The sequence below is a fragment of the Vanessa cardui genome, chromosome 6 (genome assembly GCF_905220365.1).
Source record: "Vanessa cardui chromosome 6, ilVanCard2.1, whole genome shotgun sequence".
In the NCBI taxonomy this organism is placed as follows: domain Eukaryota; kingdom Metazoa; phylum Arthropoda; class Insecta; order Lepidoptera; family Nymphalidae; genus Vanessa; species Vanessa cardui.
In genome coordinates this window covers 7,362,876-7,381,091 of record NC_061128.1, presented here as the reverse complement: position 1 = coordinate 7,381,091, position 18,216 = coordinate 7,362,876, and the positions used below count along the sequence as shown (strand labels likewise).

Below are 18,216 nucleotides of genomic sequence, written 5' to 3'. Positions count from 1 at the left end.
CAGTAAATTTTATTTATTCGTCGTAATTGATATATTTACTATAAAAGAATTACTTTTGGAAGATAAAATGCTTCAACTCCACTATATATAATATGCGTAATATTACAAAATAATATCGCTAACTAGCACCGAAGTTAACAGGGGTGAAAAGAGAGAAAGTAAAGGCGACAATCAGTTGGGTTTTATTATTTTCAAAACTTGTCTTTCTTGTGTATATTGTATTGTCGTACAATTTTGGTGCATAATCATGGATTAGATTGTCTACAATGGGCCGAATGGGCAAGTTCGTCAGAATTTGACAAGTCAGTGAAGGGGACTTCCTCGACCGTTTAGGGTAGAAAAAAACCTACTTTTTAGTTTGCATATGCTTAACGCTGAAAATTTGCCATTATAATTATAAAAGCCACGCCACGTGTAAGTATTCTGTATCATTAACACTATTTTGTAAGAAATCATGTATAGAGATATGTAGATTTTAATGTTCGTTGTATTTCTATGACAAAACAAAATTATAGAATAATGAAGTTTTAAGTTAAATTAATTAACAAAGCAGTCATTATCGATTACATTTTTTTCAAAACCTCTATCGATTGGTATGGGCTTTAACTGGTTTATGTTAATGACGGTTCCGAAGAGCGTCAATTATGATCAAATACTCAATAATGACATTCAGAATTGTGCAACATACAGCTATCTCGATTGATGTACGTTATAAAGTTCCACTTAAAATAGCATTCCAGAAGACTTTTTAACAAGAATCACGGTTATTTATTTGAATTCTTTGAATTTCATTCATTTTTCTAGTTCTTAATGAAATATGTTAATTTGATAAATCTCAAGGTAGAGCAAATATATTTTCGGTTGGTTTTGTTAATTATTATACGGAACACTAAAAGTCCAACCACTTTTAATTGTAAGCATTGGTCATAACGACGCATTTAATAAAAGGGTAAAATGACTATAAAAATCTTGATTATTTAAAAGGTTAATTTTATTAATAGAATTTTGATAAAATTACTAAATAATAATTTTAAGGGTTTTAAAATAAAGTTCAAAGTATTTAATTCCTTAACGTTATCTACAAAAGCCCGTTAAATGAGTTCACCTCATCGACAAGTGAAATATCTTGGATTGGGGTAAAGCAGCCGGCGCTTTCGGGCGGCGCACACGTTCCGTTAGCTTCTCTATTTTAAAAACTACTTGCTTGGCTATATCCGGGAAGGGACGGACCACATCACCGCGCGTCGTCGACTCCTCACCACTGCTACTCATTTTCGATGCAGTCGACCTGCGTACGCGTTGTTGGTCGCTTCGCGCGCACGCGCGTCCTATCTCATGCACTCTACGAATTTTGATAGTTGATAACTAAATTTTATATCACAAAATTGTAAGCGTTAAATAAACTGTAACTAAAAGTGTATTTCGTGCACGCGGAGGATGGATGGTACGCAGAGGTGATACAAGTGGTGCAAGTTGAGATAATTCAGTTAACATGAGCGGGAGGGAAGACGGAAATGCAGTTCCGTCTTTAAGTAAGTATACAAAAATACAACTTTATAAGTATATGTATATATTTGTTTACATTTTTTTTATGTTTATTTTAATCAATTTTTTTTTGTTTTACTTTTGTTTTTTGTAAGATGTATATAAGGAACTCTAAAGCTATTCCATGTATTGGAACTTGTGGCCTTATCGAGCGGATGTGTGACTCGTAGGGCCTGGGAAGCCAATCATAGAAATTGTTTACAACATCATTGAAATTATTCGAATTGAGGTTAATGGTCTCGTTCATTGATGTCGCACATATGCGTACCATGTTTACTTCGAAACATCTACATCAACAAAAACATTTATCTAATTATTATTTTTTGTGATTACAATAGTGTACAGTATATTAATAAATTAAATATGATATTATATAAATAAATAAATATATAAAATCAGTATATATATGTTAATCTCAATAACTTTAAAATGGTATAAAAGGTGGTATACAATTTATATTTTTAATTAACGCGTAGTTTTTATTGCCTTGTATATGTTGTTGCGTAGATACAGTTATCTTAAAATAAACATGGTACTATTTTACTAAAACAGAATTGGGAACGTATTATCAAACACGGTACGCATCATGCCGTAAATTGTTTACTATACTCGTACCGACCATAGAATTTCGTTTAAGTTACTCACGGGCGTAGGACATGTGCGTTAAACTCAGCTTTGAGCTTTACAAAGATCACAATAGAGATTATTTTTCAGTAACGTAAGACATTTCTTTAATTTGTGGGATATACGAAGTTGGTGTGCGTTTTGACCGACTGCATTTTCGGAGGATTGTAATCGCCATTCCCCACCATTCTTCTACTACGTGTTTTTGTAGTTGACATACCAAACAAATAGTGAAGACCAAACATATCGATAAAACTTTTCTTAATACATTTCTTATGGAAACATAGATTTGAAAATACTTGCTGGATAAAAAAATAGAAATATGATTGAATATCAATGCGTAGCTGTAACACTTTATTCAATAACAATACCAATGGTCGTAGTAAATAAATGTAAGTCATGAGCGCGTTATTTCCAAAAGGAATTGTTATTCATGGAGAGTGACATAAGAAATACCTATTTGGAATTTTTAGAAAGTCGATGTTAAGTAACGCTACGTCCCTACGGCAGGGTACGAGCCCGTAACCAGTCAATTAAGTCTGAATGGTGGTACATTTAACCATCTCTTTCACTCCTAGGTAAAGATCCCGAACGCAAGCGCCACTTGACGATGATTCATGTTTAAATTCCATACCTGCGATTGATAATAGCAAAAAAGCAGTGAATGGCACAATATTCTTAAAATCTACTTATGGAACGCAGTTTTTTTTGTGCGTTAACGCTGCTACTTTAATAATACATCGACAAATTGAAGTTTACGATCGTTCGTAAAATTTAAACTTAACTTTCCATAATACATGAATATATAAAAATATTTATTAAGTAATATATTAAATGACTATACAAGGTCTAACGGAATATTGAACTATGTGCATTTCTGTTTAAATAAATTCTTATTCAATTCATGTCAATCGAGACCGCTACGACTCGTTTTCGTTTATACTTTAAGTTATTTAAAATACTTGGCGTAATGCTTTATTTGATCCACGCCGCCCCAATGTATAGTTATAACTTATAGTAAAATATTTTTGACCGGAAATAAATATACAATTTGAGCGATCGTTAAGTGTTCGACTTTTTTATAGTAAATTACATTTTATATTTAATTTTAGTTTTAAATTATCATCTCTTGTTATATGTACCTAGGCCAGATGGTTTTATATATAAAATAATTTTAAATTTGTTTCATTACTGTACTATTTGTGGTTATGAATATTTAAACATAAATACCAATTTTTTTTATAATATGTTAAATTGTATTAATTTAAATTTAGTACCTTTACAACTTTGTTTTTTCGAACGTCAAATAATTACGTTTATGAATCTGTATTTTTTATTGCCAGCAATGTGTTTTGTCTTTCATTCATAATAACTATTTTAATATTATAAAGTCCAAAGTTCTAGAACTTAAAGCGACCATATTTTTTATTCAAAAAAAGTCTATGTCTAAACCGTATATTCTCATACGCTCGAAATAAAAAAAAATTAAGCTAAAGAATAAAGTAACACTTTTGTTTAAATATAAGTAACCAAAGCTATAAACATTTAATTCTTGTAAAAATATTTAGGTTCCCCTTCCTGCTTCAAAATAAGTCAGCTTAAATTAACCCGCGTTTCGAAATACTCTTAGGTTAATCTGTAGGAACTAACAATAAACCAGGAATGTCATGATATCTCCCTCGTGTTCGTAGATGTACTTAAGAATATTCTCAAACGGTATTTTTCTTCTTAGAAATCTTAAGAAAGAAATTTCTTAAGTAAATTATAATAAATAAAAACTACAGTGATTTCTTAAAGAACTACCTTAATATTTGTAATTAACATAACTCTAATATTGAAACTTTTTTTTTTATAAAAATTTATTGTGCTTTATTTTCCAATTTGTATAACACTTAACGAAGACAATTTATACGTATCTATGAACAACTTGATAAATCAAATAAGCCGAAGAATGCTGGCGTTAAATAGTCTGAAAATGAAACTAGTGAATATTTTATGTACAAATATTTGAGGGCACAGTCTAATGGAATGCAATCAAAAGTTAAGCAGGCGTATGAAGTTTGAAATTCCTAAGTGTATGTTTTAGTGGTAGGGCGTAGATGCGGGCAGCGCGGCGCGGGCGCGCGGTGTCGGGCGTCGACTCACGCGCGCCACGCTGAGTAAACATAACAGATACACGACTCGGATGCGCCTGCGCTACTACCGCTTGCACTTGTCCTATATTCACAATAAATGGAATATAAGAACACTCATTCCTTATTATAATTCATTCGCTTTGGTTATAACTCAAAATTTTACAAGCGATATTCAAAAAATTTAAAACTGTTTGTATGTGATAAATGTGTACTGATTTAGTATATTTTTCAGCTAAACAAAACGATCGTCCGATCATTAAATAATATAGACATTATTAAAACAATTTGATCTAAAGCCAAATCTGTATAGGTATCTAGTATATTACTTATCCTTGTGTTTTTATACATGTACGCCTATTACATCCATAGAATTACGAGTTAATAATAAAAGGGCTTGAATGTACACGTACCTTTATTACACATTTTAATCGAGACAGACCAACAATCACTTGAGGAAGTACGTCAATCCCTTTTATACGAATACACCACTTCCCTTTATTTCGGAATGTTTTGAACAAATATTACTCCTATAAGTCCATTACACTAATACGATAGTAGCGAGTGAATGTGTTTGTACATACATCTCATTCAAACTAAAACTAAAAAAAGATAAAAACTTTCTTCAATGAGTTCTTGAACGGTACCATGACATTTAAAATAGACCGGATTTGGATTGATAAAACTCTTTCGATGTTAAAATAGTTTTTAATTAAAATACCGTGGTATACCTTTTACTTTTGACTATTTCAATATATTCCAACTTGTTTCGTTTCAAGTTTTTCTTCTGAAAACAGAGAAATTCAAGATGTTGTAAATATCCAAAAATGATTATTTACAATTCCCCTTCGATATGATTAATTAATGCCCACACATATTTTATTAATGTGCGTCCAAAAGATTATAGATATGTATATTAATTAAGTAATACATGTACCTATTCATTTTCACTTTATAAATATTTATATTTGACGCATGTAAACATGCACATGACGAAATAGTAAAACTCCAAACGAACGTTTACGTTTCCTCATTAATACAGTATAGGGCATAATAAATATTGAGTGTCTACTTGTGTGCGGTTGATTCTTGACGACAAGGCATCGGGGGGCGAGGCACGGCAAGGTGCAGTGTTACGGCAATGAATGAAGAGGTACCAGAAACGCAACCTAAATACCACACATTCTTCGAGTCCCCACCGTCGTCGCCACGTGTGTTGCCGCTTTTACCTACCGCCGCTACAGCCCGAAATAATATGCTTAGCTTACCCGTACATACCAGCACACAGATACATTCGAATTAGCGAACAGAAAAATAAACTAATGAAACAAACGTTTTATATTTAAACTATAATGGGTACAAGTTTGTTTCAATTGACATGTAATTGTTTTCTTTTGTTCACGATACTTTTTGTAGTTATTAAATCAGTTTAAATGATTTGACAATGTTTTATATTAAGAATGAGTGTGTGATGGTTATTTATAAATAAAATTTAAATTAGTCATCAATGATATCTGTTTTCCGGAAATTAGTCACATTTTTAAAGTAATCAATACTAGTGAAGCTTTTGAGTGGAAATATTTAAAGTTATTATCATGTTTATGCTTGTCTTTTAATTCTTTAAAATTTTATCAACAATTTTAGTTCAATATGAAATGTAATTTCTTCGTTTGTTTGGTATTTAATTAAAGTACGCATCGGTATTATTAATCCCTCTAAAATAAGGTCTTCAACCTTAACAGCTATAGTGATATCTACACATAAAAAGAAGAGCTGATTCTTTCATTCGGTTCCCACGTTATTTTTTGTGAAGAAGCCGATAAGGGGAATAGTACCCTTTCTTAGTCCTGTAAACGATCGTGGGCCCTTATTTATTGCTAATAGATTTCCGAACGGTAAAATGTCTAAATATGTATGCATTTAAAAGAGGGGACGATCCACTTAATGCAATCAAACAACTAGTGAAATGTGTTTCGTTTTGAAATTCAATTACAACTTTCTCTGAGTTCCTTCAGGTGGCTTTAACTAATTAATGTTTTAAAATATAGATAAGGTCAACGATAAACATAGAAATGCAATCGTTTTAGTCATTATAATTATGTGCTATTACTAAATAAGACTGCTCTACATTAATAATCGTACTAATTAATATGATATTAAAAGTAGTAAAAATACTCAGATAACATACAAATTAATTTGATTATTTTTATTCGGTCCTACGTAGGGTACGTAGGTAGCGTAATTAATGTTGAATATAATTATTAACTTGTATACACAATTTGTGTTTTATTTTTAATAATTGTTTTAGGTGAAAGGGTTGTGTAAGTATGTAATTTTCAGTTAGTGTGTTGTCTTATGAATGAAATTAAAAGATATGATTCTATTGAGTACATATATGTATTAACTTATAAATCTCTTTGTATAGTTGAAAAAAGGTAAATATACATTTTACTGTAAACAAATAGTTTTAACATAAAATACTTTATCAACCGAAAAAAAAAATGTTATCATATATATAGCCTCTGTATCTGTATATTAATTTCTACGTGTCACCATTTATCACAATAGTTTAAGTCTATGTTGGATGAAATATTACCAGAGTGTTAAAAGATTGCTTGCTTATCTCTAAGATTTAGGGGAAATTGTAGATAGAATAATAATAAAAACTTTAAATTCTTTTCATTACTTAGTACAATTAGCTAAGTTAATTTATATATTTTTTAAATACAAAAAATAGATATCGATTTAAAAAAATCTGAAAAAGCACTAAAATTTACATAAAACAGAAAATTATTAGAATACAGTTTTATGTGTAAACTTTTCCCTTTCTTTGTTCTTTCCGGTCTATGTTTTACTAAGTAATTTAAAAAACTTAATTTATTAATAAGAGTTATAATAATAATTATGTAATAAAATATTTTCAGATTAAATAATAAAAGAATTGCCCTTTCAATCTTAACTAAAAAACTAAGAAATAATATTTATTTCATCGACTGTAACTGCTGTACAGATTATTAAATCTACGTGTCTTGTTCCTTTATTGATTAATAAATTATATATATAACATATTGATGTGTATGTGTATAATGAAGTTTTGTATTTTTAAACGAGTAGCGAGTAAGAAACGTTCCGATTTTCCATTGAGCGATTTATGTCTTAGGCATTTTTTTAATCACGTATTACATAATTTATCTAAAATATAAGACAACTTTTAAAATTTGCAATCTGTAAATGGCAATTTTTTTTTAGAAATTTATACGAACGACATATTTATTTATTATTATTAATTTTATATAAGGAAAACTGTGTGTTAAACATTATTTGGCCTATATTCATTTGGAATTGGGCGGCCGTATATATGTAAGTAAACGCAAGTTGCATTTTTTATAAAGTAGCTATAGAACTAACTTGAACGAAAAAACGAAAAAAAAAACTTTGCCTGAATAAATATAAACAAAAGAAAATCTATAATCTAAAATGCATATTTTATCATGAAAATCGATAGATAGTCCCGTAATTGAGATATAAAATCAAATATTTAAAACAATAAATTACTGTTGCGTTAGAGACATTGTACATACCGATTTAAAATAAAACGGTATGTTTCTTAAAGAACCAATGAAGAACCTACTCCATTAGAATATATTTTAATGAAAATCAATTTATCTGCTTTGGAATAATCTATGAACGTACATATAATATAAAAAAATGAAATCACTTTTAAAGTGCAAACCAAAACATTTTTATTTGAAACATAGTAGCAAATCTTATTAAATAGGTACTAAATAATACTTATCTTAGCCCGCCTTGCTGTTCCTTTGTTATTGGTTTTTACAGTTGCTACATAATATGTGTAAAGCATACTTCACTTATCTTGTTAAGCAGTCAAAAAGTGCAGTGCTTTAAAAACTATATAGTATACGAGCTGTCTCCAGATTTAGTCCGGGTAAAATAAGAATTGTATTTACTTCCCGATCTACCGATATACCTACCCGGTCCAATCTAAACCATATAGAGACTTACTCAAATACAAACAGGAGGAGTTCAGTTAGACTAGTTGAGTTGGGTACACGAATAGAAGATCACTATATATAAGAATGATAGAAATCAACCAAGTTTCAAAACTGTACTCTACTGTTCATAACCTCAGTCACTTTGAAGGATTTCTAAAAAGCTAGTATTTTAATGGAAAACTTTTTTAAGGTTGTTTACCTATACTAGCATAACCTACAAATTATAGTATTGACAATTATAACTACACTAAAATATATTGGTGGCAATAGATATTATTCAGATTCGTAAAATGATTCGGAATGATGATGCTATTTTATAGTTGAACTAACACGGCATGCTTAAAAAATAGTATTATATTATTACTATAGATTAATATAACATTTCATACTTCAAAGTATACTTTTATGTAATTTTTGCTTCCGTTTAAACTTTATAAATTTGAACATTTTTTTTTTGTTTTTACAGGTGCCGGGAGCGTTAGCGGTAGTGGAGTGACGGGCGTGACAGGCGTGACGCGGCGAGGCCGTTGCAAATGGTTCAATGTTTCTAAGGGCTGGGGGTTCATCACCCCTGACGATGGCGGTCAGGATGTCTTCGTCCATCAGGTGATTACACACGGTGATTAACATATGACGCACGATGAAGATTGGAACAAATATATAATGGCGTAACATCTGAATTGTAATTATAAGCGAACATATTTATGAATAATCATAAAGATGGATTTATTTTCTGTGATCCAATGAACTGTCTCACATTGATATTTCAAATGTAAAACATAGTATTGCACAACCGTCCCATCGACAAGTTTCTTGGTATTTGGTAAAAAAATTATCCATTGAGAAAACACGCTGCGTATCTAGCGTCGGACCGATAGCGTGCTTGTTTGTTTGTTCGGCTTATCAAGTCCGGATGTTTTTTCTATACATTTATGCCACCAAATTTGTACTTCGGCCCACTGTAACAACGCTAGCGGTAAAATTAATATTAGGTCAAGACTACGTATGTTGTAATAAGGTAGAATATATGTATTCTTGTAATTCTGGTACTCTAACATTTTAGCAGAATACATTGAAGTTAAGTTTATAAATCATTCTAAATGAATTTACAAAATTAAACTAATGAACTAAGTTATTATAATGTAATTAGACAAGTCCAAAAATCTATCCATCTAATATACTAGAAAAAGATATTGTAAAGCTCTCAAAAATATAGTAATGTAAAGATAGTTTTAAACGAAATAATCCAAAATAGATATTTGAAACACACAGATATGAAAGAAAACGACATTTAATATATAACTACGATATCTTAATACGACAAAGCAACTTATAACATTTCTCTTTATGTTGGGAAAATATCCAATATTGCATCTTGTCTAAACTAGATTGCCAATTACCTTGCTCGCGTGCTACATCAACTTTGTATACTCAAAGGAGGTAAACGGATAGTTCCTATTTATATATCATTGAAAATGATATCCAAATACATTTATATCAAGTTAAGAAACAGTCCTGTAATAATACTAATCGTAGTTAATACATCGATTTATATTACAAGCGATTGTGAATTATTATATATTATTTTTGCTAGTATGTATAAGTAATACGTAAATATATATGTAATATATGTAATTAAGATTACAATTGAAAAAATATTTTTGAAAATATAGACTTTTTTCAAACCTACAAATACCTCAAAACAGATCGTCTTATTCAAAGTAAATAGAGATTTTAAAACTAACAATAACATCTCGGAACAACAGGTTTTTTATTCAACGTCACTATCGAATATAATACGTATATTTTTGACGTATACGTTGTTGTTAATATACAAGTAAAGCAACTAAACAACAAGTCGAACTAATTAAGGCGGTTTTCGAAGGGTAACTTAAATTTATTCACTAAAATTACATTATCGAGTCTAATCTAAACTAAAAATTAAATCAATCCGGTTAATTTTGGAATTCAAACTGGCTATCGATGGTATGGACTCGGGTCGTGAGAACGACACATTGATGTTAAACGGTTTGCACGATTGGCAGGAATAAACGATGTCTTGGCATAGTATGTTATTTGCCGCGATGTTGCCTGCGGTTATACAAATATACAATTTAATAATGTCGAGACAGTCTGACGGATATGTTAACATATCCGTCAGACTGTCTCGACATTTTTTTTCAACAATAGATATTTTTATGTTATAGAGATTAATAGGCGGTTTGATTTGAAAGGTCTTTTTTTTCTTAAAATATTTCGTACGTTGAAAGGTTAGTAATATATCATCGCGGACCAGCAACGGTACAAAGTTTTTGCGATATCACGTGAACGATACGCAAACGCGCAGAATACTAATAAAGAATAATAAACAGTAAAAATAATAATCAGTAATGAGAGAGAGAAGATTTCTTTGTAATTGTGTTAATTAAATTTTAATTTTAATATTGACATATACATATTGTTTAAATGCCCTTATTTATACATTTATAATATGAGCATTTACGCAAGAGTTGACAATACAATGTTGTTATTATTTTACTCGATAAATATATAAAGATTTGTAGATCTAAGTTGTAAACTAAAAATACTCAAATATTTTTTATTTAACTAGTATCTACAAGTGTGTACGTAAAGACAGATTGAATGTGATCTTTTATACATATAGCTAGTTATGCTAATTAATCGTTTATGTTAATGAAATACGAAATTGATATAAAAAAATTTAATACTTCAGGCAATTGTATTATTACTGCGATCACTCCTTGGTTTATTTTTAAAACTTTTAATCAGTAACAAAGGATACGTTAAGTTATTATTTATAGCTAAAAGCGAGTATGGATTGTTTGTTTTTTTTTAATCATATGAGGAACGTATTTTGAATACTTTCCCTAATCGTGAACATCATGTAATAGAATAACTTTTTTGAATAAAAAACATAAGAAGGTGTTTGAGAAAATAATTTTTGGCTATATATAATTAGGAATTTTTATTTGTCTATATACCATTGGATCTTTGTAAAAAAATTTGTAAACAATATTAATGTCGTCTCATTTAATTTCCTTACGTATGTAAGGAGAGACGTATAATATTTTTATTTAAACAAAAAAGAGCTGATGGTTGTTTGTTATAACGTTAAATTTAACGCATTGCCTTTATTTCGTATCAATATAAATTTAAATTGTAATTAATGTAATTTTAAATTAAATTAAAAAAAAAAAAATCATTTTGTCATGTCACTCACGAAATTACTGATTAAATAATTTTTTTTCAGAGTGTCATCCAGATGCCTGGCTTTAGGTCGTTGGGAGACGAAGAGCTCGTGGAGTTTGAATGCAAGGAGTCAGATAAAGGACTGGAAGCAACGCGTGTCTCTGGGCCGTCCGCTGTCGACTGCCAAGGGTCACATCGGCGTCCGCTGTCGAAAAAGCGATTCAGAAAGATACGGTAAATACATTGAGAGCCGGCAATAAATCTTCAAAGTATTTTTCTATTTAGATACAAATTGTATCCTATTCGGTCTTAACATATTTACAATCATGTAACATTTATTAAGTATGCTTACGATTTATTTTAGTTGCTACAACTGTGGTGAATTCGCAAATCACATAGCCGCCAAGTGCAGCATGGGCCCACAACCAAAGAGATGCCATAATTGCAAGAGCGAGGATCACCTAATTGCGGATTGTCCTGTGAAGGTACTTATTTTTTTAAGCATATGAGGTATAAGTAAATGCCTTTTTAACAGAAGCTGTTATATCAGATTTTATTATAAAACAATTTCTTAAAATCTACTTGTACAGTAATTTAGTTTATAAAATTGTTTTTAATGTTCGTACCACGAGTTATAAGAGCGCACTTTAATTACGTATTTTTTAAATTTAAGGTGGAGAAAAGGAAGGATGACTCGCAATCGAAGAATTCAAGCAGCTCCCAGGAAAGCCCGCAGGGTAGCCCTCAGCAGCCGTAACAGTACAATATAATTCGTCGTTCATGTTTGATTTAAATTTTTAAATTTTATTCAATTTCTTACTTTCTGGTGGCATTTAATATTTTATATATAATTTAAGACGAACAGCGGAACAGATGACGAAAATCGACGTGAATAGCGTTCGTATACTTAATTTTAATAACTATCTACCTCATTTTTACAAAGATTCAATATACATTTAAAAGTAGAAGACTGATCAGTACAAATCTATTTTACTCTAAGATTTTATGATTTAAGTTTGCAAAATGTAACGTAGTACAAATTTTATGTGTTCGAGTGTTCGATACCTATAATATTACATAATATTGTATACCCAAAGTTGTGTGTGTTTGTATGATTATTATTAATTTTGTTACTATATTCTATTACAATCGATTTTAAGTAATAATTTAGTTTAAAGCTATTTTTAATTTGACCTATAGACGGTTATGGTAAACATGCAAAAATCATTTTGATTGAAATGTCCCTACGACGACCTTTCACTTTCTAGAAGAGAAATACCAAATTACTTATTTGGGATTTTAAAAACGCTGATTAATATTATAATAATTTTGACTTAATCGGACGTATTGGCCGATAGCGTCATAGGCGACGCCTAAGCCTTCAGTAAATCGGTACACTAGTAAATCTCACTTTGCTCACAATATCAAATTATATAATAAATCAAGTATAATTTTTTACAGATTTAATTATATTTGTAAGCTACAAATATGTTTACTTGATATTTTAACTAGAAGTTTTTATATCTACTTTGGACCTGATTTAAACCTAGACTGTGAAATGGCGTATATTACTGTAATATAATTTATAAATATAATGCTTTAGTTATTTTGGCTACAATGGAAAGAATAACATATACGTCTATTTTATTATCTAAAATCACAATATTTTATATACCAGTTGGCGTATAAGCCCTTATGAATCGTCACTTTTCAGGTTTCAATTGAACCCATGGTTTGGAATGTAATAGATAAATAAAATAAATAATTACTGTTTTTTGTTAAATATCGCCATTGAGAAAATATAAAACATGAAATAATTTTCATTCAGATGTTTATAACAACAGTAACGATTTGCTTTGTAAGGATTTTTTTTAATTTATTTATCTTATTCCGTTCCGTTGAGGTTATGCAATCACGATTTTGAGACTTAAGAAGTAGATAAAAAAATACAATTTATGTTTCTGTGTTTTGATATTACTATTATAAAAATGATAAGAACTTCTTGTTGAAATAGTCTAAGTATAGAAACGCTGAAGTCTAAGTAGGGAAGGGAATGTTTCAAAGGGTTAGAAGTACTAAGAGTTGAGGAGTAAAAGTGTTCAGTACAATTATTATTTACCGTTGTTTTTCATTTGTCTAAGTTAGCTTGAGTTAAATCCGTTAAGAAATATTGTAGTCAATGTAATAATTAAAAATGAATGTTATAGAATACTATGGTACTTCAGATTGCCAAACAAAAGATAAACTTTTTATATAACGATATGAAAGTCACTAAAGTGCAACTCAATGTGCCAAAGTGGATTGAATGCTTTTGCAATATTTTATAATGTTTAGATTGTAATTATTTACGTCAATTTAGTACTGAATTGATTGTTTTTAGCTACGATGCCAGCGATAGTTTTAATTTTTAATCTTAAAAAAATAAGTAAACAAAATTACCAATTTCTGCTTAAACATTTTATATTCGCATTCGGTTAAATTGATTATTGTTTTTAAAAATGCCAATAATACAAAAACCCATCGATTTTCTTAATAACTAGGTTAAGTATACTAAGTGATTTTTAAATAAAACAACAAATATTACACGTTTGGAAGATATATCAGAAAACTATTTGATAAAAAATTATTTCAACATTAGACTTTAGTTTTTGACTAGTTTTAATTTTCGAAATGAATACATAAATCATTTGTTACTATAATATCAAAGAATTATATACACTTAATATTTCATAAATTGTCCGTATCGTTCATAACATTAAGAAATAACTTACAAGAAATATCAATTACCTGTAAAATGGTTGTCTTAATCTTACCTCTTACCTCGTTTGTTCTAAAATCTAATTTGTTTCTTCATAACATTTATAAAAGTTTTGTTATATTTTATACAATAATTTATTTTTGAATTAGTCTGACATAATAGTAACAACATAAAAAAAACTTTTAAACAGATATTTATACATAACATATTGATAACTTTTGTTTCTATTTTAAAAGAAAGGTCAGGCGCATTTGAAGGGTAAGAATGTTTCAAACAGTAAGCAATACATTGAAGAGAAATCTAAAATTAGGTATTACAAATACGGGTTTCTTATTTTAATATATAGGCATAATGTAGTTATTTATAAGATTTTAAAGACTATTTGAAATCATCTACCTCATAATTTAATAAAATTTAGAGTTTATTGATAAGTTAATATTGTAAACGTATACAAAGTCTAGCTATTATTGTCATTCTATCTTTGAATGCCGAATGATTGAAGGTTTTGTATGTCTTATGTTTAGAGTTTAAATTTTGTTTTCTTTTTATTTTTCAAAGAAAAATAAATTATAAAATGTAATTGGTCTTTTATTTCTTGCGTTACTAACTATCATTTACCATACACTAACCCATTCTACATGTTTTATATTGCACCTGAATTCTATCTCGTTTTGTTCTTACACTTTACGTTCCTCGTAAGAAATTGTTTGTTATTGGAATGAATGTCTTGAAAATTTTTAAATAAAATAAAAATCATTGGTGATTTCTGTGCACAAAGCCAAAGAACCAAACCTGTAAGAGTGGATTTTGCTATTCTGTTTAAGTCTACAAATAAGATGATCATTGCAATGTTTTTAGTTCTGTCAATTATGGTTGAAGATGATTTGAGAAGAGTCAGTCATGCTTTTTTTTTATTAAATTAGATTACACTAATGCGTTTTATTTTTCTACGATATATATATGCTATAGAGCTATCCTAATTAGTTCGACCACATAAGCAGTACATAAATAGATACGCAAACACACGTGCCGTTTCTAGACTCTCACTTCCATAATCGGAATGGAAATCCAGGCGCAAGCGCAGTACTTATCGCATTATATACTTTAAGACTCGGACTTCCGAACTTCGGGTTATTATTGAGAGTTTCTTGATAGGAGAACCCAGCAACTGTTTTTTGAATCAACGATATGGAAAACAATTGAATGTATTATGTATTTGTAAAAAAAAATCCTTAACAAAATTTATTCATGATGATCATGATATTGCGAGTGCATAAAGTATTATTTATAATGATTTTTGAAAACGAACATAAGAACTGCGGTATCTCATTATTATAAAAGCAACAAAATCGTTTGAGAAGGCTTAGATATTCAATGCCGGTTCGTATTTAGACACTTAAATGGCAATTTTTCATCCGACACATGCAGCTTCCGCATTTCCAGCACTTACAAACACAAATTAAACGGAAATTTATTTACTCTAGCCCGCTTTTGAAACCACAATTATAACAGTAAAGACTCATTTATCCTTACTGCCTTAGATACTATATTTTTGTTATTGAACCCAAATGAGTAATCGTTTAAACAAATTGATTGTGAATAAACTCACACTGAAAATAATAATTATGTATGTATGTTACAAATATGTATCTATAACTAATAGTATAAAGTTATAAGTACAAATTTCACACAGGAATTATTGAATATCTAAGGGAATTAAAGAGCAGATAGAAAATTGTATGGAAATAAAATAAAATATAAAAATAATGTGTTAAACATGTATAGTAAAGCTTTTTTGAATCTTAAGAAGATGCAACTTAGGTTAATTATTTCTAAAGTTAGAAAAATAAAACTAGGTAATAAGTTTAGAAGAAATATACAATTGTTAAAGCCTTTGAAAATTCACAACCCAACCCGAGGGGAAAATTGGGGATGAAGATTTGTATGGAACTTCCAAATTTTTTAAGTTTGACACTTGAAAATCCCTGTTTAGGATTTTGTTAATACGTAAAATATATACGTTACAGCATTTCAGACCCGGTATCCCAACGAGTACACAGCTAGTTTAAATTAAAAAATATATTAGTACATTTTATTCATAATTTCACTACTATAAATAAAATAAATAATATTCATTTATTGATTGACATAAATTAATATAAATCACAAATGAATATAAATTGTATGTTTATAAATAATACTTTTATTTTACATAATAACACTTATTTATTATTAACACTAATTAGTACATTTGATGTGATGCACAGAAAATTCTCTAATAAATTTTGTAATGCGTGTGGATCGTCACGGTCCTTGGAGAACATCGAGGCAGTCGGTGGCTAGAGATGTCACGTTTTTCAGGCGAGTCGGGTGAAGATAGGCGCCCGAGGATGCAGCAGTGCGGGGCTCCCCTCGCCCCCTCTTCGACCTCACACGCCCCACCGCCCCGTGCCCCTCGCTGACGTAACGCTGCCGTGTCCGCCCGCCCTAGTGTGTGCCGCGCCGCGCTCCGACCGACTGGGCATCACTCACGCGCCCGCTAGTCTTTAGTGCAAATCATTTGACGTTTCACTTTCTGGACCATCAGAGATTCGGTATCGAGATCTATTAAAAGGTGCATAACGAGGCTGTACACGCGCTCATGTGCTTTCCCTTATCTTAGGGTCCGACCCGCCCCCTAGCCGGATGCATCGATGTCATTCCTCGATAACTTCTCGTTAACAGCGTTGCAAAATCTCCTTTTCAGCGCCGTTTAGAGTCTTAGCATATCGATTATTATTTTTAGGGTTTTCGGTTTAAAACTATTTATGTTTTCTTTCTGTATTAATGAATTAAGGTTTGCGCGATGTGCTTAAGATATATCTGTCCAGTGAATAGTGGATCAATTTTTTTTATATGTGATACCGGCATATCAACATATCTGACAATCTAAAACATTGTTTCCATTTACCGTCTAACAATAAGGCATTTGCTTCTAATTTGGAATTCTCATCAAATTAGATTCTGTAGTGTTGCATCTTAATAGAGCTCCGTACATTCCGAGTTTATGTAATACATATATATGATATGTTTGTAAGAGAACAAGGATTCAAAGTTGTCTTGTGAATGATATAATAGTCTCTATTTCAATTTAGTTTACATTTAAATTAATTTACACAGATATATCTTAATCAATAGGGTATCGAAATGCGATGTGTACGTAGATCGTCGAACAGTTCAAAAATTATATCAAATTTGGACAATAATTGGCATTAATGTGCTTATGGTAAGTTAAGTGTCTGATCCAAATGTAGGTAGTTGACGATTAAGCTTTTTAGTCATTAGAAGCATCATACATTCAATACTTCAATCTGAAGAACCAAAGCATTTGATTATAAAACATTAAAACAATCATTCACAACCATGAAGTAGTCTTATATATAGAGTAAAAATGGTATTCATTTTAGACTGTATATGCTACCATTAAAATAATATGGTGAGTTCACCTCACAGGCTGTTAACATTTCAAGAAGATAATTAGTTGTATGTTAGTATAGCATGTAGAACATATTTTGTAGTAACTGTAATGCCTTTTAATCATACAATCAAAGCAATTATCTAATATAATGATGAAAATGTAAGATATTAATCCATATATAATGTCAGTAGGATCACTTTACTTTTAATTAGATATTGCTCAATTCTACTTGGAGTTCTTTCTCGCATTTCAATACTTAAACTAGTTAAGCCTGCAGTTTCGCTCGCATGGATGTAAACGCGCCTCTGTATCCCGAATCAGGATGAATAATACATTCGATTCGAAACATGCCACGTTGTATCAACATAACTAATACTAATTTTTAGCAAGATATTGCGTTGTGCTTAGCTCTTACATTTATTTAGATACTTAGTTCACTCATCTATTAATTATTTCATAAAAATAGATAAGACTCAG

At 30.0% G+C, this 18,216-nt stretch overlaps 1 protein-coding gene across 1 annotated transcript; it reads left to right on the top strand.

Moving 5' to 3' along the window:
• The first annotated feature begins 1,172 nt into the window (after positions 1-1,172).
• LOC124530233 (protein lin-28 homolog) lies at positions 1,173-14,799 on the top strand. The gene is made up of 5 exons (XM_047104288.1): positions 1,173-1,532; positions 8,781-8,920; positions 11,586-11,758; positions 11,889-12,009; positions 12,198-14,799. The coding sequence occupies exons 1-5, from the start codon at positions 1,493-1,495 to the stop codon at positions 12,279-12,281; spliced, it is 558 nt and encodes a 185-aa protein (XP_046960244.1). The 5' UTR covers positions 1,173-1,492; the 3' UTR covers positions 12,282-14,799.
• The last annotated feature ends 3,417 nt before the right edge of the window (positions 14,800-18,216 follow it).

Bases quoted from the DNA above. Each gene is read 5' to 3' on its own strand.
- LOC124530233 (XM_047104288.1), top strand. From the start codon at position 1,493: ATGAGCGGGAGGGAAGACGGAAATGCAGTTCCGTCTTTAA. The intron at 8,921-11,585 runs GTGATTACACAC...ATTTTTTTTCAG, and splicing joins AGGATGTCTTCGTCCATCAG to AGTGTCATCCAGATGCCTGG. The intron at 11,759-11,888 runs GTAAATACATTG...GATTTATTTTAG, and splicing joins AAGCGATTCAGAAAGATACG to TTGCTACAACTGTGGTGAAT.